The 25,272-nt window shown below is 33.6% G+C and overlaps 1 protein-coding gene and 2 long non-coding RNA genes across 3 annotated transcripts in view; 2 read left to right on the plus strand and 1 right to left on the minus strand.

Moving 5' to 3' along the window:
- Positions 1-7,759, minus strand: part of LOC124436065 — a 33,118-nt gene extending 25,359 nt beyond the window's left edge. The window contains exons 1-5 of the mRNA XM_046985991.1: positions 7,648-7,759; positions 5,563-5,728; positions 5,078-5,149; positions 4,466-4,616; positions 3,870-4,072 (exon numbers count right to left, since the gene is read on the minus strand). Coding sequence (XP_046841947.1) covers positions 3,870-4,072; positions 4,466-4,616; positions 5,078-5,149; positions 5,563-5,575 — 439 coding nt within the window. The 5' untranslated portion in view covers positions 5,576-5,728; positions 7,648-7,759. The remainder of the gene's footprint in view (positions 1-3,869; positions 4,073-4,465; positions 4,617-5,077; positions 5,150-5,562; positions 5,729-7,647) is intronic.
- Positions 7,760-10,184: 2,425 nt separating this feature from the next.
- On the plus strand, positions 10,185-13,140 carry LOC124437465. Its single transcript, XR_006945697.1, has 3 exons — positions 10,185-10,246; positions 11,042-11,145; positions 12,900-13,140. It is a non-coding gene; the product is annotated as an uncharacterized LOC124437465 (long non-coding RNA).
- A 4,250-nt stretch (positions 13,141-17,390) lies between these two features.
- Positions 17,391-20,962, plus strand: LOC124437475. Its single transcript, XR_006945715.1, has 3 exons — positions 17,391-17,436; positions 18,211-18,314; positions 20,723-20,962. It is a non-coding gene; the product is annotated as an uncharacterized LOC124437475 (long non-coding RNA).
- The last annotated feature ends 4,310 nt before the right edge of the window (positions 20,963-25,272 follow it).

Genomic DNA, 25,272 nt, shown 5'->3' on the forward strand with positions numbered 1-25,272 from the left:
CGTTTTACGTTTGTTATTCAAACAATGGCAAAGAGGCTGTATTCTGAAGTTGTTATCTCAAGGGTCTTCCCCCGAAAAAGAACTTTGGTCATTTTGGATGGATGTTTCCAACACTCTTTGCTTTTAATAGGCTGTCCTCAAGACCGTGATAAGGCCATTGCTTTTCCAATCTTATTGGATGCTTTGATGTTGTTAATTTGAGCATGGAACTCTTCCCAAATAGAAACTCAGTGACTGGTCCCTGTGATGAGCAAATACATCCTAATTCCTTATTTAAACAAGGTTTTATAGCTTGTCTCCGATGCATAGACAATTGATGGGTAGCATGACCAAGCAATGCAAGAGCATCAGTATTTATAGTTAGCAGTTTACCTGTATTCAAATTAGCTGTACCCTAATTGGGTTGGAGCAACAACTCAGCTGAATGTGCGAGGGCTGTGTTTTCTTGCGGATAGCGCGCGTTCTCACGTGACTTCTTAGCGAGCAATAACCAATGATGAAGTAGAATCCTGTGGGGACTCGATCATCACGCCTCTTGATACAACACTTTAAAATTTCAATACAATAATACAAATGTTTAGGTCATCAGGTCATACATAGATTGCTATGTTGCATAGATACTTGGAAAAGCAGCCATTGATTCAAGATTTGTAATGTCAAATAGATAACAGACAATTTCTGAGCTCGTAAAATTGAAGTTGTAGTCGGCATCTCCATCTGGTAGGGAGAGTCGACGAAGAAGAGCCAAGACTATCAACAAAAAAATTGTATACACGAAAGATCTACAATGTTTAACCAGTAGAAAATTATGAAAAAACTTTATAGAAAAGGACAAGGAACTAAGGGATGATCGAATAGGAGATAAAGTAAGAATGAATTGCTCGGGGGGGTGTGGGACAGGGGGTGCATACCTCTCCTAGCAAATGCTGAAAGAGACGCAGGAGGGTGCTGATTTGCTTTAAGTAAGCAATCATGGATTCAAAGATAGATGCGGAATGAAAAAATGGTTCGGTTTCTAAGTTGCTGTGCTAGATAACACATTGAATGACAGTTGTAAGTGGATACGTATGGAAACTTTGCTTCGGGAATAGTTCTCTTGATAAGTAACACCACACTGACACAGTGTTCCGTTAGAAATAATAAGTAAAGACCATTATAGTAAAGGATTTTTGTTGCAAGAAAAGGCAGTGAAATTGTTCAACGTTAGAAACACAATCAAATAGACTTAATCTATCAACTTAATAAGTTTTTACTCCGAAAAGTTTCCCCTTCAAAGCAAATGAAGATGTCGTGATGAGCGAATCCGTTATATTGTAAAGGCCTTCTTTAGTGCATAGTTATAAAATATCTTACATAATATCTTTTTTTTCCATTACCTTTAGTATATCTCCCTCTGGTGAAGTGAATGAACTATTCCAGTTCACAACATACGTCAATCTGTCAAAGTTGGTTTCTCTCCAAGTTTTTGTCAGTGCTCAAGCAGTAAATAATTTGAGGAAAATGAGGTAAAATTATTTTGCAAATCTTCAACTGAATTATGTGATAAATGATCAAGTATTGGCGTTGATGGATTGTTCAAACTGGTACAAAAAATCTTTACATTAAGCTTTTCGATAGTATTGAAAAAACATCATAACTCCTACAGAGCCATTGTAATGTATGGACTTCGAATATGCGTTTGATTGTCAAATATGTAAGAAGTTCAATCTCATATTAATTTTTATAAATTTTGTGTTTTAGTTATGACAAGAAAATTAAAGTTTATGTTATTCAAACATCATTTTTAAGAATTTTCGTTTCCATCATGCTTGCATTGCGTGTGAAGACTGGGCTCTAGTGGCATGAAAATTTCCACAGACGTAAACTTTCAATTTTTTGGTTCACTGGCACAGTACAGGAAATATACAGTAGGTCCAGTTCGCTGTGCAACTGTCTGTTTATTTAATTAGATTAATGGCTGTCGTTAGTCATTTCATAATTCCTATTGTGTCATTATAGTAATCACATGCGTAATAATATATGCGCGACACGAAAAAATTCAATAGAAAGGTTGTACTGTATATTTAGTATACTGTCTCAATGGTTTAACATAATAAAAGGCCTGAGATCCATTGGCCAAATTTGATTTTTTGACCCTACTAAAAAAAACACGTATCTTCTTCGGTTCGCTACATATCACTTCATGTCTCTTTTTACATAAAGCTACTTTTTTTATCATTTCCTGGGTTCTACCTGGTAGTTACTATATGATGCCAAATTAAAATTAATATAAGTTCGTTTGTATAATTGTACTTTGGTTATCTCTTTTTAAAATATGCAATTTACAAATAATACAATTTTATCTTAGTAATACCGTTGAACTAAAATACATGCAACGCTGCCAACAGCAAGAAATATTTGTCGTTAACAATGTGTGAAATACTGCTAACGATAAAAATTTGTTCACTCAAGGAAGAACGCTCACAACTAATAAAGAAAAACACGTAAACGATTAAACATGCTCGCTAAAAAAAACAAGCAAAATTGTATGTAAAAGATTTTTTACGAAGACATTGAACATTTGTTTGGCTGACAGTATAACAAGAAAAACACATCAAACATATAAATGCTGTTGTAGTTTTGCATTTTAATAAAAACTATACCCCCGAAACACGGGGGTATAGTTTTTGTTTTTCATACTTTTTTGAATCAACACCTGTTGCTTTGTAATTTTCTCTACAAAAAAGCAGCAGTTAAAACAATTCACTCGCCGAGACAGAATTGTTAAACAGTAAAGACGCTCGTCTGGGATAAAATCTCGCGTGTTTGGATGTAAAATTTAACTTCGTTTGGTTATTAGGATTATCTACTACAGCTAGTGTTTCATGTATCATAGTTCAACGAGTAAAACGCAGGTATGTTATCTAGAATATAAATAATATCGTGAACAGGCTTGGTTCAGTCCCATTAAGATTTAAACTCTCGTAAAGCATATGTACATTCAGTACCGACCTCGAGTAACATGACTTGACTCGCGAGTATTGGCGAGTGGGACCTAATGACGTTAAAATCTTTTGAATTTTTTTACAAAAGTATTTTAATAACTTTACATTTTTCATGGCACAAAGCCAGAAACGTTATTCGTAAAGCGGTAGAGACCATAGAGAAATGTAAAGTAAACGGCACGCAATCAATGAGTAAATCTAAATAGCGCTCAATTATTTTCTTCTAAAAGTCTTAGATTATGGACATATATAATCTTAGGAAAGAATGCATTAAAAAACGAATATTCTTTAAAGCCAAATTTTTAAGAAATGTAGCTATGATGCGACAAGTGTACGTATAATCTTTTGAATTCGATTCTGAAAGAACTTCGTTCACCTGGAGTTTTGGATGTAGTCGCTATTGATATAAAGGCCTTCCTATACACATGGTTTTCCTATACACGTGGTTTTATATCATTCTTGCTATTAAATGTTTATGGCCTTTGTCATTAGGTCCCGAGATATTGCTTCAAATGAATAGTCGTTTTGCTCCCATGTTTCATAAAAAGATATAAAACCGTTGCCTTCAAAATGTTGAACGAATTTTACTTGTCACTACACTTAAGAACCTGGAGAAAGAAATTTTTCCGAGTTATTTTATTCAATCGCAAACAGCGAGTCACTTATTCACTTGCAAACTCTCACACTCGCTCAATCACAACTCGTCACTCTCGAGTGACTCGCAATTGACTCGCCCACTCGCCATTCGATACTCGCGAGTCAAGTCATGTTACTCGAGGTCGGTACTGTAGATTCTTAACGATTCTTTCTGCAAACCATTGTCACTGTACCAAAGTAATTTTCATAACCTACATTCATAGGATTATGACATTTACTTTGTTTTACCTTGATTTGACAAATATCGAAACGTCGGTAATGAGCTATCGGCATAACGAAAATCAATATAATCAGACGCTTTCCAACCAAATTTGTCGTTGATCTCATTCTTCAAAGAATCTTCATCATTTTTTCTTTCCTTTATTACAGTCACATACAAACGTGGTTCTGGGTTGAATGTTATCCCGCAATATCCATTTATCCAAGAAAATCTACAAAACAATAATTCCTTATTTACAACATACATCAAGAAAGAAAAGACATTTATTTTTGGTAAACTGTGTGATTTTCACTAAAATATAGCGTTGTATCACAATTGAAATTTCATATTCGCATGTTTTTAAAAGCAAAAAACTTAACAAAAAAACGTTTTTCAGAACAATTAAACACGCGTCAGTCATTGCTTTGAATCATAAGTGCGAGAAATGGTTGAATTCATTCCATATTTTACAGAAAACGTTTGTCGTGCCTAATTACGTAGCTATACTTCACGACTTTTTAAATGTAAATACAACTTATAATTGAATGTATCTTATGCATGGAGAAGAAACCTTTGCAAGCATTTTTAAAAATTATTTACAAGTCTCAAGTGGATTTTTACTTACTGTTTTAATTTTTCAGTGACGTCTTTGCGAATACGGTAAAAGTCGTCAAGAAATCCTCTGGTAAATTTGGGATCAAAATCATCTTCATCAGAAAGTTCATCATCAGAATATATTTTGGACATATCATTCTCACTCGACATTTCAGGAACATCTGAAAGACAAATTTGTCATCAAAACACAATTTATACACCTGTGATGATTTCCTTTTTAAAACAAAGCAAAACAAAGCTCTTTGTTCATGCATTTAGCACAACATGATTACACAATTTTTTATTTTATTCACAAAAAAACCTACTTTCTGAAACCTGTAGGCCAGGCAATGTATCCGCACTCTTCTTTTCAACTCGTTGTTTCAATTAAAACAGCGCTAATTTTCTCGTAATTTGCAAATAATCAATCAAAAATTAACACTTACAGCTCCGTTTGTACATATCTTAATCGAACAGCCTGATTTTACCTGTCATTCTGTCTGATTATGATTTGTAATAAAGCGAAATGGGGCAATCTCCATTGCAATTTCTTTATTCAACTTAAATTTCGGACGTATTTCGGATTTTATCCTATCTTTTTGCTATATACATGTAGACGTATAAAATATAACATAAGAAATACCTTCTTTTGTCTCTCTAACACAAGCTAAAGATGTGATGCATTCAGCATCAGGAGCTTCACATGACAGCATTTCTACAATTTATATTTTAAAAAGTGCCAGTAAGACAAGATTCATAGAACAAGATGCGAACTAAGGCGTACACTTTGCACAAGTGGTTAAACCATTTCAGTATTTGTATGGCCTTATCCAAACATGGGGGAGTATGAATGTTTCAAAATTGAACCAGGTGATTTTTATGCTTTTGTTATGATGAGCAACATTCCTAATTGGTCAATCAGGCCATCTAAATAAATGAAAACCATTTAGTTGTAGTTTTATAAAATAAAAAAACAGAAGGATATTGTTGCAAGTAATATATAATTAACTGGAAGTATGAAAGCTAAATTCACCCAAATAACATTGCTAAATTTTCCCAAACTCATGAATATGTAATATTTTGTCAACCACAAAACCAAAATACTGGCAAAACTTCTTACTCTAATACCTTTATGTTGCATAATGTATCAATCATAATCTTCTTTGCATATATATTTCAAATTGTTTCTAAAGTGATGGCTTGTATCGTTTAATGATTACAGATTTAAATTTTGTCTCTCATTGCAGGGGCCATATAGCAGAATAATGATTCAGTGATGTTTGGCAGCTCGTCACTTAAAAGAGGCAAACAGTTTTTGCTTTAAAAATCAATATTTATTCATGATGATACTTGTTCTAAATATATACAAATGTAGTCTTCGTTTTACGCACATTAAAACCAGAGATAGCAAATTGAAAAGCTAGCCATAATAAATAAGGCAAGTCTACATGCTGTCCATGATCTTTCTTTCATCAAAGAGAATACCTCTTCATGGTGATCTGAGAAGTTGTGGATCTTACAAACATTCTTGCTTTAAGACTGAACATTTTAAAAATGCCTTTTTAACACTAAGTATGAATTGAAGTAAGTAAGTAGATACCAGTTTAAATTATTTTATTGGTAGTATGAATTAAGCAATAGCTATGTATTATTGTTTATATAAAAATATGTCCTTATAGTATTAGTTATATGGTTTTTTATTAGTTAGAACCTTTGTAATTTAACCATATCTGTTACAAAAAAGTTCACGTTTAATGAATACAAATATAAATTCAAATACTACCGTGAAATTGGCAAGACATTGGGCACCACAATCAACACAACAATCATCACAACAATCATCAACACATTCAACTAAATTTATCATTCAAAATGATAAATCGAAAAATTGTCTTTAAAACACGTTTTCCATCAAATACAACAGTAAAAAACAATTCTTAACTGTTTATTACTATTTTACTGTTCATAACCATCACAAAAAAATATATGAAAGTCAAGAAATTGAAGAAAACACTAAGATTTATATTACAGTGTACTTTCCATTTCTCTTAATTAGCCTATAATTTAAAAACTACACGGTAGAATTTTTTTAAACTTGGCCAGAATATAGATAATTATATTGTCTAAAATATATCGAAAATCTGGAGAGTGCACAAAAAATAAGGTGTAGAAAATCATCGACATAGTTAGATGACACGAATGCGCGTAATATGATCTTATATAATTAAGTTGAGAATTTCAAGTCATTGCTAAACAAAGGTCTGTAAATAAAAAACTACACCGTAGAATTTTTTAAACTTGGCCAGAATATAGATAATTATATTGTCTAAAATATATCGAAAATCTGGAGAGTGCACAAAAATATAAGTTGTAGAAAATCATCGACATAGTTAGATGACACGAATGCGCGTAATATGATCTTATATAATTAAGTTGAGAATTTCAAGTCATTGCTAAACAAAGGCCTGTAAATAAAAAACTATTGTGTTCCCAATATGGTGCCAATTTCACGGTTGTAATTCAAATTCAAGTCCAATTGTTGATGTCTATACCATCAAAGCTTTTGTTTATTGGTATTTTAAAGAACTTAGCGTTTTCACCTCGGTAAATGTCCTTATTAATTAAAATTTAGAGATATAAAACACTCATTTTACATGTTCAGCTAACCTAAAAGAGAAATAATCTATACTTCAAGCATACAAATCGACATCCGCTAACATATTCAATGTCTTATGAAATAATGATCATATCTTCATTTAATATTGAATGTCGATAATAAATGCTTAGAAATCATTTGTAGACACGACTACACAGATAAATACTACATTCTACATATTTCGCTGTGAAAATCGTTTATGTTTACGCGCAAAAGGTTTCAAACACAATGACGTAGCATTGCATGGAAAGCATTTCCTTCACTTTTTTGTCGCATATTACTAGTTTAACCAAACCGAAAGCACAATTTGATACTTCAAACTTCCTCGTTAAATTCGTTACATATAAATACAAAAATGTCAAAACTGAGGGATTCAAGAAAGGGTAGAAAGATTTATCTTCCAACATAGCCAACACAGACTGTTTCCAAGGCAATTTCTCGGGAATTTCTCTGCTAATGTTATGATCATTTGTTCAGGCTTAATTTTTATCGCCAATCGCAAAAGAGATACATAAGTAGGTTTTAGGATGACATAGAATAGAAATATAATTACATACCTGAGTCCGATATCAATAACCTGAAAAAATTATGAAATATTTCACGAAAACAATATCGATAAGCAATTTATAATACGATAAGCATGTGACAATTGACAAAATATGTCCCACAAATGCTGTTTCGTTCCAGTTTGGCGAGTTATGATTAAACCAATCAGAAATCTATTTGTGTTTGTTTATAATTTTCGTTTTTGACCAATCATGGTTTCGTAAAATTTGACGAGCACACGTGTGACCCCATGATCCTTTAGCAAAATATTCTCCCTAATTATTGCTTTGGCAGTTCTGGCAGTTAGGATATTTTACATAAAAAGTTTCAAATATCGCAAATACAAAAGACAAGCATTTTCTAAAAAATCTCGGCTCGCACGAGCATCCCATCGCAAGACTGCTTCAAAATCGGTTTGCAAATTTCGCATGTTAAGTATGTAATAACGAAGCTCTGGTGAAGTGTAGCACTCAACCAGTGTTGCCAGATCGTGAACAAAGTTCACAGATTTGTGAACTTTGTGCTCTCTTCATGAACATTTCATGAACATTAAAAGTTTGTGAACTTTTTGTGAACTTTCCTAAATATTATGCATTTTTGTATTTTCATCATTTTCATAAAGAATGTATAGATAAATCATAGTTCAATGAAAAGAAAATCTTCCTAGCTCGATAGGTCTTACAAAACAACGACGATTTTAAGATAATCCGATGTTTTCCGAATACTTCCGACAGTTTTCGAAAATATCCGAGGTTTTCCGAAAATTTCCCAGTTAATCCGTTAACTTCCGATCTTAAAAATTAGATGTAATATAAACTTTTTGCCATTTTTGTGAACTTTTGACGCAAGAATATTTTAAAATTTCATCTGGCAACACTGCACTGAACAAAATTGTTACAAGCCGTCATTGACGTTAAAATTGTCAACTAATGAACTTATAACTTTTTTAACAAAGAGGTTTTAGCATAGAAAATATATAGTGCATGTACATAATGAGATTGGTGGTCGCAATAACTTTGTTTGGACTTTCCTCGTGCCAATTTATAGTATTTTTTTAGACATGCAAGTATTCATCTTGTCATCTCTGTTGTAAAGGCCACCATACCACGATAACAAATTAACCTGCCACGATAACAAATTAATTCGCCCAGATGGGACTTTGGAGATATGGCCATTTTCTCAAAGAAATTAGTTGATATTTTGGTGTTCATAGAGGGCTCAGACCTCTGTCAGCGTCATCCGTCACAGCTTCGCTATGGCAAGGCAAATAACATTGATCTCAGTCTGAAAACTTTTTGATATCATGCTTAATCTCATCCAGTAGCGGATCTCAGGGTAGTCAGTCACAGCGAGCCGCAGTGAGCAAAACAAATTAGAGCTGCTTAATTTTAAATTCAAAGTACTTTGAGAAAAGCACTATTGGTTTTGAATTTCTAAAGAATAAAATTTCACCAATAGACTTGTCTCTGAGGGGTTTAGAAATGTAAATATATTCCAAAATATGCAGCAGTAATTTATTTTGACTAATCCTATATCCGCCACTGACCGCAAGCATTAATTATTAATTATATAACAATTGCTCTTATTCATATATATGTTTCGCAATTGACTGATCATTATAAATTTTTATCACCCCGAAGAAAAATGTCAATTACTTTCATATCATATGATTTACCTCAGTTAGTTACTTTGTACTTTGCCTCCCTTCATCCTGCTCTCCTGGCCCCCAACTTTGCCTCCCCCAGGCCTAGTGATGCGACTAACGTCAAATTGAGCAGTTTTTCAACAATAGAAATTAGCACTTGAGCTACAGATCAAGCACTTAAATATATTTATGCAGCAATACAATATTATTTCCGATATAAAACGCGTTTATGGCTAGCAAGTAGCATGCACTTGTTAAAGGCCTATGGTATCGGTTAACAAATACCAAACTTTAGCAAAGTGTCCATTGTCTTTGAACTAGAAATGGAATGTGTTTTTTTTTTTGAAAAGGTAGTAAAAAGAAAATACTTCGAGGAGTCTATATTTACACCAAAAACCAAGTCTAGCCGAGAATTTAAAAAAATATAGTAAAAAACAAATTCCGAAGAACCAACCTTAAGATTACAAAATATGAACAGGATTAAGAATTCAACTGCAGGTGAAAATCAATGTGACCTTTATAGAATGGTTCTGTCACAAGACTTTCTTTTCCCAACACAAAGCCTGTCATGAGGAAAATTTGACATTTAAGAAATAAAAGATGTTCACTTCCCCGCTTTCGAGAGCGCTCACAAACTTCTCCGAGCTTTGCATAAGCATGTGCGAAGACGAAAAACATCTTTTATTTCTTTTATCAATTTATAATAAGGGAAAACAAACAATTCAATTTCTCATCTAAAATGTTTTGATGATTGATTTGCAAAATTCATTTTGTCAGATTTTATTGACTTTGCTCAGTGATAAGTTTGCACAGGCTGATGCACGCATATCTATAGACCAATCAGCTCACGCATTTTATTATTTTATTTTAAATATAGCTATATTACCAATAAATCTTGTCACAAGCAATTTATTTTCGCCGAATCATCATATTTGAATCTATATTGAACAAGTAAATTGAGCGAGGTAAGTATCTGTTTAATATGTATTGATATTAGTTCAAAGTTAATACAATGCTAATATGCTGTAATTTTTTCTTATAAAAATTTTTCTCGCGCGTGTAAAGTTCATGTTTTGTTATTCACTTATTTTATTATTTTTTGGATCGTCATGCGAATGTAAAAATTGAGCAATAACAGCTAGACATCATATTTCCATCTTTTGTGCGTCTTTTTGTGGTTGAATTTGTTTGTAGTAACAAATTAAATAAAAAATTGTCAATATTTATCCACAGGCATAAAAAATTTTGGACTCTTAAGAATTAGTATTTGTGATTCCTTTCCATGTTGCATACATAGTTCAAATCGTGCAAAGAATTACCGGCATAATTACATCTGTCTCGTTACAGCACAATAAATAGAGATTCATGATTAATGGACTTATATCAGGAAAAAAATTTTCCATTAACGCGTAATCTGCAAATTAATTAGCTATAGTAGCAAAGTTGATTTTATCCAAGTGAAAAATTTCTTATTGTGGTCTTCGGTAAAAAAGATTAAAATATTATATGATGGACTGCAGTTTATTGCATGAAACAGCAGGGTTAACTATGACCTGATAGCTGTGAGCTTGATAAAATTAAATAATTTAAAACGAGGAGCGTTATAAGAAAGGTGCTTGATGTTAAAACAAAAGTGAAGTTATGTTACTTGATCAGTGTTCAGATTTCCTATGTATCATTAGTCGTGTACCACCCACTTTAACAACTTAAAATGCTAGATTATGATCTTAAATCTCTATTATTCATCTCTCTTTTTTTAGCAACAACAAAATGATATGCTTAAGATACGTCGTGCTTCTGCTGGCTTTTTTACATTGCTCGCACACCTTCCCTCACGTAATAATACAAGATTTCGAAAAACCAGGTAGATAATTAACTTTTTTGCTTTACATGGAGAGCAATTAAGAGTGTAATCAAATTGTAGGATATAGAGCCGGTTATTTCTGCCTGTTCTTCAGGCAAAATCTTGAAAACTTGTCGATACCCTCAACCGAAAAAAAATCGAATAAATGCACTTTTTATGCTGTCGTATATGATGAGATTGGCTAATTTTTGCTGAGATTTTTGCTCATAACTTTTTCACGTAATTTATTCCAATATTGTAAGTTTAATTTATCTTGAAATTGTAAGAGAGTTGTAACCCTGAAGCTCAGTTTTTTTGGCTTTGTAACGACTGAAAAATAAGATTGCAAGTTGTAATGAAATTTGAAAGTTGAAGGTGACGAGGATAATTTCATCCATGCGTGGCATTTTTAGAAGATGAATACTTAAATTGCAAATTTACAACAAAGTAAGAGCAAAGGTATTCATATCTTTAACATATTCATCGATATTGAAGTTGTTCACATAGGAACTGGTTGAAAACTTTGCTTCGCATAATGACAACAGAGGTACTTTAATTCGCATATTTTGATGATGTACATCTCGTAGAGTTTAATGATACCGTTTTCAACTTACTATTGTTCATCAAATTGTCTTTCTGATTATTTTTCTATGTCGATTTGATTTGTTTCTTCACTGATATAATAAAGACGTAATTTGAAATTATTATGATATTTGCGATGTGAATAACGAAGTGTTGTTAAATAAGTAAATTTGTCGCAATCTTCCATAAACGTCATTGCAGATGGAACTTTGGTAGCAGTTGTGGGATTCTGTAATATTTTTACATTTCTTAAGAATTAGCAGCATCATATAATCTCCAGTTGGTTTCAAAACAATGCAAGTCGACCTTGTACCATCTCAGTTTTCTGCAATTATAAAGCCAAGAAGACAAAATTTTTAGGACTAAATATCTTTGCCGGTTGTTCTGTCCCTTTCACAAAAATTTTGCTCGAATCAAAAGTTTGTAGGACGAATAAAAACGCAAAACTGTGATTTTGTAAAACAAAAGTATAGTATAGTGGGACCGATGCCAGCTCCCCCCCTTCGTAGCTCAGAATCAGATGAGCCAGTTTCCGGATTCAAATATCTTACAATATTTTATACATGGATTCATTATCCAGTGTAATATACATATCAGCGCATGACATGCAAACTCTGTATAAATTGTTGACTATGTTGCACTTGTCATGCAAAATCAAATGCACTACACACTGGTGAAACTTGCATGAAAATTACTTTCAAAGTAATAGCTCTATTGTGTTTGTCTGGTTTAAAACACTGTAAAAAAGCTCACGTACAGTGAGCGGTTTGCAGAGTATTATGATTTGTTGATTTAACAAATGATGGCGATTGCTCTGTGTGTACCTTCAACAATTGAATTATACGGTCACTAAAAAACACTTCCGTTTACTGATTCTTAATGAGTTTAATTTTTAAAAATGCCTATGTAGTTATACTTTTATAATTATTGACTCATTAAAGGCTATCTATATGTAAAAATGACATATGAACTTGACTGCAAATTTTGACAAACTGACATTTAGTCAATTTTTACGATTTTTCCAATGCATTTAAAACATCCTCTCTCAATTTTTAATAAGAATGTAGTCCATCCCCCCTGTCACAATCATATAAGATTTAAAAAGACGTATATAGATTGTTCTCTTTATTTGAATATATACTAATAGAAAGAGTTAAAATCTGAATGATTTCAGTAATATCTTTCTTTTTTAGGCAAAGCATTAAAGGCTTGCCACTGTCCAAATGGTAGTAAAGGAGTTGAACGCTTTTATCACTGCCATCCTCGTGAGAAGCTTTGTGGTTATGTGTACGAACTACATTATGGTGTTTGCTGCATCTGAGAACGATTGTGTGATCAAAAATTAGCATATTAAAACTAAAAAAATAGATATGTTATTTGATCAAGTTATTTGATGGGTTATTCATATAATATTAAATTATTTGAAATGTAAAATTTTTTCGACTTTGTTTTAGCGTATATCACGCGTGGGCCTTACAAAATACATTAAGAGCAGTAAAAGAGCCTAAAAAGAATGTTGCTAGGATATAATTTGTTGATTTAAAAAGAGCAAGTTTTGGTAAAAGCACTTGTGTACTTTTGCATGGAAGTATGAAATCACTTGACATTGGATTTGTATCGACTCTTTTGAATTAAGCTTGTGTCAACGATTTTAAAACAAGCAAGTTAACATTTGTTTTGCATGAAGTTGATTTCAAAAGTTGTCGATAAAGAATTTGTCAGTTATGTTTGTTTTTTTTTCTTGATTCTGGTGAGAAAAATGACTTCAAGATTCTCCAATGCATTGGGAATTACATCGAAAACATTTGTGAGAACGCTCAAGAAGGGGTAAGGTGTGCTTCCGGAAGTAACCGCAGCTTTTTGCTGTATAAATTAGTTTCCATTCTCAATTTAATTACAACCTCGAAAATGTTACAGGGTTGATTTCTCCAAATGTAAATTTAATTTGAAAGTTGATAAAGGTCTCCAAAGATCAGTTTTGAAAATAATAAGCTTGAATGTTAAAATACGGCACAACTTAAATATCCTTAAACGAGATTGGATCGACTTTTTCAAGGCTCATACGAACACGTGGACACCTAACACATGGTAAATTAAACAGGATTTCTCCTTGATCGTTGTATTTTGTCGAATGAGTGATTGCGCTGTGATATTTTACGGAGAAAGCTATGAACGTTCTTAACAATTTCTTCATGGTCGTTCATAAAATTCATTTAGAATTTTCACCATTCCTCTCAGAGATACAAAGGAAAATGTGCTACGTCACATGTCTGGCACATATCTTTTATTTCTTTTATAAATTTATAATTGCGGAAAACAAACAATTCAATTTCTCATCTAAAATGTATTAATGATTGATTTGCAAATTTCCCTTTGTCAGATTTTATTGACTTTGCTCAGTGATAAGTTTGCACAGGTTGTTGCACGCACAGTTATAGACCAATCAGAGATCAGCTCACGCATTTCATTGTTTTCATTTTATAAATACTATATTACTGATAAATCTGGTCACAAGCAATTTATTTTCGCCGAGTCATCATCAGTGGCGTAGCTAAGAAAAATAGTCACTCCCGCCAATCCATCTCGCGCCGGAGGCGCGACCCCACTAGGGGGGTCCGGGGGCATGCTCCCCCCCGAAAATTTTGAAATCCAGAGCCTTGGAAACAGCATTTCCTGCGATTTCTAGGGCGAATTATTTGTTGTACAATAATTTATAAAAACCCATTTTTGTTAGCTGCATTCTTAATGTGGCAATCGTTGAAACTGCAACTAGTTAAAAAGGTACTAAAGGTGGCTCAGAGAAACGTTACGCAGGAGACAATTGTCCCCTAAAACATAATTTACTCATCACTGCCCTGCATAAACAGAAGAAATTTGTATTAGCACAAAAATAATATAGTATACGACACTTCTAAAGTGCATAGAGAGAGATTTTCTTAGCATTCTACTTGTTAGTTTAAACTTGTTTAGATTGGGGCAAGTAGACAGGGATGGCTTTATTCTTTAAAGTTATGCTTAATTTTCTCAATGAAGTACCATGTATTATACGAACAAATATCAAAACACATACTATACTCATCATTTATAAAGAAAGGCCAGCCTCCTGGTTTTTCTACAAATTTTCAACCACCTCGTTATGCAACACCTCTGATTCCTCTTTCTTTTCAATGATATCTTTGTGAATAGATATTCTACACAAAGAGCTAAGCCGACCTTGACCCATTCTATTTCTTAAATAGCTTTTACCCTTTTAAGCAAGAAAACGACCTCTCTACTGAAGCACTTGCCACTGCCAACACACCATTCAATTTTAACAAATTTACCACTTGACCTAAACTCGACTGGAGATTAAATTTGAAGATGTATTTAAGAACCTCATTACTGCACTCTTTGTGAAAGTCCTTGTCGTTGTAAATGAAGGAAAGTTGACTCTCCAAAGTTTGGATGTCAAAAGAGGACTATACTTATCTTTGAGAAGATTGATCTTCTCCTGTGGAACTATGCCCTTCCATGTAGTAAATAGTTTAGGATTTACAAGGTCTAAAAACTCGAACTGATTAATATCTTGAAATCGTTCACTTAACATGCCTTTAATGGAATCAATAATCTCAAAATAAAGCTGTTTGTAATTGTATCTACTATCTGCTCTGGTTGCTGGTGGGCCTACTTTTCTAGTGCAGTTTGGTAAAACTCGGTGAAAGCTTGATCTGTGCGAAGTGACACAATAAACTGCTTGAAATTGTCAATCTTGCTTATGCCATAGTTAAAATGGGTTTCCTATTTTGAAGAATGGAATACAAAATTGTGGACTGTTCTAAAATCCTGTAAAAAACACACACTAGAAAACAAAAGAGAAAGCTATCAAGATAATGCAGTAAGCCACTTATTTTACTTAATGACTCATCATCCCACCCAGCTGGTTGTTCAAGTACCCCTCAAAAATATCTAAAAGTTTTCATAGTTTTGTGCAATACATTGATTAATCTAGAGCGATAATACCATCTTGTTTCACCAGGGCAGGAAACTCAAGGTTGTTAGATGTGAGAAAAGCTTTTCTTTTGGGGCATTGCTTGTAAATGTGCTGAATGTAGCTATATTAATAAAAAGATTTTAACAGGAGAAATTGATGAGGCTGACTGGCATAGGACCAGGTTCAATCTATGAGCTGCACAATGAACAAAATGAGCAAAAGGATACTCTTGTCGAACCAATGCTTGAACACCATTGATATGGCCAGACATGACAGAAGCACCATCATATGTTTGTAAAACCAGTTTTCTTTTATATTAGAATACTCACCAAGTTTATCTTTGACAACTTGTGATATTGCTGTGGCATTTCTGTTCATACTTACATCCACAAATCCTAATTGCCTCTCCATAATTTCACTTGCTTTGTCAAACCGAGCAATAACACTTAGCTGCTCTTTGGTGGAGACATCAGATGCTTCATCAACCTGAATACTCATAAATGTGCAATCATTTATTTCCTTTCTGATTTCATCTTCAATAATTGAATCAAGACAGCTGATAAGACCATTTTGAATTTCTGGGGAGACTCCAGTAAATCTTCTGTCACCAACTATATCAGATTCTGCTAGTCTACTGTGCAGTCGACGCTCAAATACAGAATCAAACTTAGCAAAACATTCGAGCAACTCTCTATAATTACCTTTGTTCAAGCTACCTTCGGACTCATTGTGACCTCTAAATGGCAACTCTTGCTTTGACAAATACAGCACGGCCTCAGTAAGTTTTTAAAATTTCTCGATTTTGTCTTACCTCCTCATTGTGACGCTGAATCTCATTTCTTCTAGCGAGGGACATAAGACAATCAATTCGTTCACTAGCTCCATACGTTTTCCATGTCTTAAATGCAGTCAAATGCGATTTAGATTTTTCATGCTTCTTAGCATCAGACATAATACTCCGCATATCGTTGTAGCCAACAAAACACTTTCTGCAAGGTTGTACTGCCACACAGCCAGTCCTTCGCCTCATACCAATCTCTCTGAAATGCTCTTCCCTTATTTTGGATAGTTAAATCAGGAGTAGGCCGTTCATGAACGATAACATTCTGTTCGACCGACGATCGAGCAGAGAACGGTTTAGCTAATAAGCTATTTACTAAATCAACATCAGTTGAGCAAATCGCAGTCGCACTTGAAGCCATTGTGTCATACACAAATACAAAATAGCAATTTGAGAGTAAACACAATGGAAAATTAATACCGACAATGACACGTAATTTGATAATCACTAATCGCTGTACTCGTATTAAAAGGTCGAATAATTACAACCTCCGCCAATTTAAAATAGCGGGAGTTCGACTATAAAAACAGCAGATTTGAGCATGCGTCAAGTCCCTTAGCCAACCAGAATTCAAAACTTCTTATATGGAATTATATTGTATATTCCGCCCTCTGAAGATGGGCGGAATACGCGGAGAATCGCGCGAGTATGCAATGTGCGAGAAAAGGCGGTTGCTAGGTTACATAACAAATCTTGAGATTTTGCTGTATTACGATTACGAACCACCTAATAAAAGCGTAAATATGAACGAATAAAACATAATATTACAAATTGTTCGTGAAATAATGTATATCTTATGTCCAAATATTTATTATTTTTTTGGGAAATTTCTACTCCCGCCGGGCGGGAGTAGCGGGACCGCTAGCTACGCCACTGGTCATCATATGTGCATCTATATTGAACAAGTCAATTGATCGAGGTAAGTATCTGTTTAATATGTATTGATATTAGCTCAAAGTTAATACATCGTTAATATGCTGCAATTTTTTCTCATAAAAATTTTTCTCGCGCGTGTAAAGTTCATGTTTTTGTCATTAGCTTATTTTATTATTTTTGGGATCGTCACGAGAATGTAAAAATTGAGTAATAACAGCTAGACATCATATTTCCATCTTTTGCACGTCTTTTTGTGGTTGAATTTGTTTGTAGCAACAAATAAAATCAAAATTTGTTAATTTTTATTCACAGCCATAAAAAAATGTTAGTATTTGTAATTTCTTTCTATGTTATATAAATAGTGTGACTTGAGGATAGAATTACAAATGACCGCCAAAATTACATCTGCCTCGTTATAGCTGGAAAAAGTATCCATTAACGCGTAATCTGCAAATTTTTTCATTATGATAGCTAAGTTAATTTAATCCAAGTGAAAAATTTCTTATTGTGGTCTTCGGTAAAAAAATTCAATTATTACTTATTCCTTTTTTTAACGCTAGACTTGTATGTACAATAATTTTATATGATGGACTGTAGTTTATTGCATGAAAGAGCTGTGAGCATGAACATAGTAAATAATTAAAAATTAGGAGAGTTATTTCAAAGGTATATGCTTGATGTTCAAACAAAGTGAAGTTATGTTATTTGTTCAGTGTTCAGATTTCCTATGTATCATTAGTCTTGTACCACCCACTTTAACAACTTAAAATGCTAGATTATGATCTTAAATCTCTATTATTCATCTCTCTTTTTTTAGCAACAGCAAAATGATATGCTTAAGATACGTCGTGCTTCTGCTGGCTTTTTTACATTGCTCGCACACCTTCCCTCACGTAATAATACAAGATTTCGAAAAACCAGGTAAATAATTAACTTTTTTGCATTACACGGAGAGCAATTAAGATTGTAATTTCTGCCTGTTCTTCAGGCAAAGTTTTGAAAGCTGGTTGATGCCCTCGACCGAAAAAGAATCCAATAATTGAACGTTTTATGCTGTCATATATAAATGAGAAGATTTGCTAATTTTTACAGGGATTTTTGCTCATAACATTTTCACGTAAGTCATGCCAATATTGTAATTTTATTTTATCTTGAAATTGTAACATGAACTTCTAACTAACTTTGTAATCATGAATCCGCAAGACTTAGATATAGAGTGTTTTCATCTTTGAAATAAGTACAACTTTTGAACGCTGCCTTTCCCGGTAATTTTGAAGCCGCTTCTTCTCAGTCCTTCTACGCAGTAAAAACACAAATTTATTTCATGTAACGTTTATAAAGATACTGAAAAACTTCTTTTTAGATAAATACATCCATATTTAAAATTAGCCACTTAGTCTAATGATTCTTTATTATGTAATGACTCATACTTTAGAAATCATGACAGAAAGGCCTGCTTCTTTGAAAAAAAAACACACAGCCTTTGCGTGCTTTAATTATAACTTTGATTTCTTCAATCTTCCCAACAGTTCCTCAAGTGAATCACGAATGAAGCCAAAATTTGGGATATAATGTAAATGATTTATGTTAATTTCATGCTCTGTTAAGCATTGGATTAACTCAACGTCAAATGACGGCACCACCAAGCATGGCCGTTTTGACGTCACATGTAAACTCTGTATAAATAGACCTTTTCAAGGTTATCGCAGCCATATTGCAGGGGGTGCAAAAACATTGGGCCGAGCGCGCTGTCACGCATGGCGTCCATATAAATTACTAATAAATGCGCAAAAATTACCCATATACATATTGGCTATTTCTTTCAAAAATATTTCTCAAACTCGTCCATTTTAATAGTTGAATTATTATTTGCGACTTTTTATACACGTGAGTCCAATTTTGTGGTAATCAAAAAGCGGAAAGTTAAAGAAAAAAATTGTTTTCCTTGAACAACTTGACCGTCGTTTGAGCGATGTTCTTGAGTTCGCAACACACGCACATGTCTACAGCAAAGTCAGCAAGTATCACAAGGAACTATTCTACGGCAAACTCTTATTAGTATTTCCAATTATTTGTAAAGTGACATTGCTATTTTTATTATTATGTATGGCGACTTAACAGCCAGAAGAAGAAACAGCCAAGTATTCAAATAAACACTTAAAACTGTTAGTCGATGGCAGGCGGGTGTGAAGCCTTACATCATACTTTCTCGTCAACTGTTCAAATTCCAAAGAGGCAGGGAGTAAAGATGCCTCAGATTCTGCTGGATTTCCATCAAAACTTGAATCAGAATCCTCGGTGTCTTAGGATTGATAAGGACGCTTTGATGTCGTCCATGTTTCTCTTCCTTTACGTTTAAGTCCTCGATTGCTCGTATTCTGATAGCGTAATAAAACCGAAGGATAATCCGTTCCGCGATTATTTGGGGTTCTTCTTCTGAAGGGAAAATAATTTGAACAAACTAAAGTACCTTGTGCACCAGGCTTTGGGTTAAAGTCATCGGCTCTGCTGTTCGCAATTTGTTTTCGCCAAATTTCAGCAAGTGCTTGATCTTTGGGCCACTTGTGAAAAACTAAATTTTCCACGTGAGACCTCTTAACTTGATAATAGGGATAGCGTTTATCATTATCGCAATATACAACTGCACAACGCGCATTTTTTACCATTTCGGAATAAAATTCGCAAATAATAATTCAACTACAAAAATGGACGAGTTTGAGAAATATTTTTGAAAGAAATGGTAAATATGTATAAGGGTAATTTTGCGCATTTATTAGTAATTTATATGGACGCCGTGCGTGACGCGCTCGGCCCAATGTTTTGTACCCCCTGCAATATGGCTACGATAACCTTGAAAAGGTCTATTGTTGACTATATTGCAGTTGTCATGCAAAATCACATGGACTATACACTGGTGAAACTTGCATGGAATTTACTTCAAAGTATTAGCTCTATTACGTTTGTTACTGCGAAAAGCTCACGTACAGTTAGTGGTTTGCAGAGTATTATGATGACGATTGCTCTGTGCGTACCTGCCACAATTGAATTATAAGGTCACTAACAAAACATTTCTGTTTACTGATTCTTCATAAAAAGCATAATACAACTAATTTTAATGATTTTTAAAATGCCAAACTGACTTTTAGTGAGTTTTACGATTTTTCCAATCATATAAAACATCACCTCCAATTTTTGGGTGGAATAGAGGTCATCTACCCTGTCACAATCATATCAAATTTCAAAAAGACTTAGATAGTTTTCTTTATATATACGAAAAGCAATGGAGTGGTCTAAATCTGAATGATTTCAGTAATATCTTTCTTTTTTAGGCAAAGCATTAACGGCTTGCTACTGTCCAAATGGTAGTAAAGGAGTTGAACGCTTTTATCACTGCTTTCCTCATGAGATGTTTTGTGGTTATGTGTACAAACTACATGATGGTGTTTGCTGCATCTGAGAACGACTGTGTGATCAAAAATTAGCATATTAAAACTAAAAAAATAGTTATGTTATTTGCTCTTGTTATTTGATGGTTTATTCATATAATATTAAATTATTTGAAATGTAAATTTTTTTTGACTTTGCTGATATCTCACGCGTGGGACTTACAAAATACCTTAAGAGCAGTAAGACAGCCAAAAAAGAATGTTGCTAGGATATAATTTGTTGATTTGACAAGAGCAAATTTTGGTAAATGCTCTTGTGTGTATTTTTCCATGGTGTGAGAGGAAGTGTGAAATCACTTGACATTGGTCTTTGTATCGACACTTCTGAATTAGTTTTTTGCATGAAGTTGATTTGAAAAGTTGTTGATGGATATTGTGTCAGTTAGATATTGGGTAGTTTTTCCTTGATTCTGGTGGGAAAATGACTGTAAGATTCTCCAATGCGACAGGAATTACGTCGAAAACATTGGCGAGAACGCTCAAGAGGGGGCAAGGTATGCTTCCAGAAGTTACCGGAGCTCTTACTCGAATAACTTAGTTTCCATTCTCAATTTATTTACAACCTCGATAATGTTACAGGGTTGATTTCTCCAAATGTAAATTTAATTTGAAAGTGGATAAAGGTCTCCAAAGATCAGTTTTGAAAATAATAAGTTTGAATGGTAAAATACGGCACAAGGAAAAATCCTTAAACGAGATTGGATCGACTTTTTCAAGGCTCATACGAACACGTGGACACCTAACACATGGTAAATTAAACAGGATTTCTCTATGATCGTTGTATTTTGTCGAATGAGTGATTGCGCTGGGATATTTTACGGAGAAAACTACGAACGTTCTTAACAGTTTCTTCGTAGTCTTTCGTAAATGCATTTAAATTTTTCAGCATCATTCTAAGAGACAAAGGAAAATGTGCTACGTTATGTGTCTGGCACACAAAAATTAACATTTTCTTTGTTTTTTTTTAACAAGTGCCACACTCAGTAAACGTTGATATGGCAAAGTATTAAAAGAAACATGAAATACTACAATGAATAATCGTTATCATTATGCAAATAACCTTATGGACTTCGTGATACTGAGGACTGGGAGAATGGGACAACTTGTACTTAATGTTCACATTTCATTGTAATAATTTGAGAGCGTAAAAATCGTTGATGCAAATGGCGGATTTTTCAAGAAAAGCGCGAACAATTTTTATTCTTATTTCTTCTATTCATATCCAACCATAGAATAAGGTTTCCCAGCTCCTGTCTGTCTATAAGAAAACAGGGAACAATTGAGCCCTGCAAAAAAGAAAGGAATGAATTATCCGGAAACTGGAAAGAATCGGTGAAAAATTCCTATCTTGAAAATTTTATCCATCTTAAAAGGGTAGAAAATAAAAAATCAAATATGAGGGAACCATCCGTAAAAACACAACAAAAACGGTATTCATTCCAAAAATATGCTTCAAAAGTTTAGCTTTAATCGTCACACATAATCCTCTTATGACTGGGATCTAAGCTTGTTTGTAATCTGGGACGCTGTAATCTGTGTAATCTATAACGCTGAGTTTATTATCAAAATGCAGAGCGTAAGTAAGACGCCGTAAGTAATGGCATCGCCACTGCAGGTATTGAAATTTTTGAATAAACCTATTTCTGAAGATCTTCTCTTTTATGTACACCATCAGTGACGTAGCCAAATAGCAAATTTAGTCCTGGGACCAGTTGTATCAAAGTCGGACAAGTTATCCAATGGATAAGTCATATCCAGTGAAAAAGTCTTCTATACTGTAGATAGCTATCCACAGGATAAAATTACGTTGTATAATGCAAAGATAGCAGGTTGAATCATTATCCAATCGATAACTACCACCATGCCAAGCTTGTGTACGCGATGTACCTATTTCTTTAAATATTGTTTATGTTTTGTAGATCTGCTTTATTGCATTATTCTCTTTTATCGTCGACATTTGGATTAATTTTCACGCTGAATTATAAGTAAAGACGTATAAAAATGGCCTATCGTTCTAATAATAATGAAAGTGGATATGATGAATCGAGATTTCAAATTGCTGTTGATGAAAATTTTCGCTGTGCAATTTGTCTCAACGTCGTTAAAGATCCCAGAATGTGTCAGCATAACGAACACATCTTTTGTCGTTCTTGTATTGAAGAACATCTACGAGTTAATGCACAAAGATGTCCTCAATGTCAAGATAATTTGACTGTACCTACACTTCTTCCAGCGCGTTTTGTAAACAACTTGATTTCAAAGTTTAAGATAAGCTGCGACTACGCTGATCGTGGTTGTCCAGAATTTATCAACGTTGAAGATCTTGAAAGACATGTTGAAAATTGTGGCTTTGCTCCAGTGTTGTGTTCTAATGAACGTTGTGACAAGGAGATAAACAAACGAGACAAGAATAAACATGAAACTGAGTTATGTGAATACAGAAAGATTCCTTCTCACGATTTTGCGGAGATAAAAGAAATGTTTCAACAAAGTTTTGAGGATCAAGTAAAAATGCCAATTGATAAAATAAATGGAAAAATGGAGTCACTGACAAACCAAAACACCAAATTACAGAAAGAAATGATGGAATCGAAAGGAGAAATAAGAAATGTTCAACAAAATCTTTCTACAGTGACCAAAGAAATGAAAGAAATGAAAGCCATGATGCTTCAAATGTTGGAAAAGATGAATATATATGAACATCATGTGAAAACATTGACATCATCAATTGAGGGAATGATGAACTCAGGAAAAGAAGATATTTTGATTGCTGGAGGTTACCCACATGGTTCCTTCAAGAGTGCTGAAATATTTTCATGGAAGGAGAAGAAATGGTTTAATATTGCATCAATGGAAAATGAACACAGCGGTGCTTCATCATTTATTTATAATGATAATTTATTTGTTGTTGGAGGATGGGGCAGCAAGTCAATGGAGACATTGAATATAAAACAGTCACCTTTGACATGGAGAAAATTTCCCACAGAGTTTCTTTATGAGTGTTGGCGTCATCAAACTGTTGTTTATAAACAACAAATCCTTTTCATTGGAGGATGCATTAATGGTAAAGTATCAGATTTGATCAGTGAAATAAAGATTACTGGTACAACAACTCATGTTTTAAAAGAGTTGTGTCATATGCCTGAACCACGTTGTAGCCATGGAGCTGTTGTTGTTGATCATAAAGTTCTTATTTTTGGAGGATGGGTAAAAGATGGCAAAGTTTCGTCCAGTGTTTTGGAGTTTGATCCAAGGACTCTTACATTTAAAGAAAAGCCTCCATTACCTCATCCATGGGCTGAAGTGGCAACAGTTCAATGGAGAGATCAAGTTGTTCTTCTTGGAGGTTATGATAGAAGAGAATATTTGAACAGTGTTATCATGTATGACAGCAAAACAGGTAAGATTACAGTCTTACCAACCATGTTGGAAAAGAGAAGGTCGTGTTGTGCAGTTATAACAGGGGATACAATTGTTGTCATGGGAGGTGAGAATGATGAAGGTGAAGATCTTAAATCTGTGGAGTGTTTTGAAATGGGAAGCAGTTCTTCATGGACATATCTTCCTTCAATGAATGAACCACGAGGTAGAGCCATTGCTGAAATTTTACCTTTTGGACAAAACTATTTATAAGCACAGAATTATTCTCTAAAGAATCAGAACATTATTACTCTCAGTAAAACCTGTTTATATTAAGTAGAACAGTTAAATATGTAAACCTCCAATGTCCATATAACCTTTGATTACTACCACGAATTCCTGGTGAAATAAATGACTTTAATATTTTACTAATGATTGAGGGAAAAGAAAATTTATAGCTATATTTCCCTTTCAAAAACTTCAAATTGCAGTGTGTGGATTTGTCTTGTAGTTTTGTAAAGGCTTTGTTCATGAAAATCAAAATCACTGCCAAGTTTACATAGCATATTTATAAAACAATTTTTATTTTCCTAACATGAGGTGTGACAAATAAATGATTTGATGAAAACTAAAAAATATTAATGAAAATATCTATTATCTTCAAAATGCAAAAATCTTTAAATCCCAAAGTTGCCAACAAATTCGATCAATACATGACAACGACATTTGGCTGATCTCTTTACTATATTATATTAACATCAAAAGTAGTTATGACGCATGCGCACGAGAAATGCCACTCACAAAACATGTTCATATTACATCATAAGAACTTGAGTTATCAGATATATTTGCTGATATGTTACTTTAACTGTTACCTTAAGTTCTGCTTAAGAATTTCATCCAGTGGCGTCACTGGGTGTGTTCGAGAATGAAAAAATCTGTGCGAAAAATGTGTCACAAGGTTTTTTCAATGGAAAATAACTTATGTATGTAGCAAAATATTTGTTTATCCATTCAGTAGTAAATCCTGCACTTTATTAGTAAATACAGCACTTGCTCATTATAGATTTCCA

Source organism: Xenia sp. Carnegie-2017, unplaced genomic scaffold (assembly GCF_021976095.1).
Source record: "Xenia sp. Carnegie-2017 unplaced genomic scaffold, XeniaSp_v1 HiC_scaffold_16, whole genome shotgun sequence".
NCBI lineage: Eukaryota > Metazoa > Cnidaria > Anthozoa > Malacalcyonacea > Xeniidae > Xenia > Xenia sp. Carnegie-2017.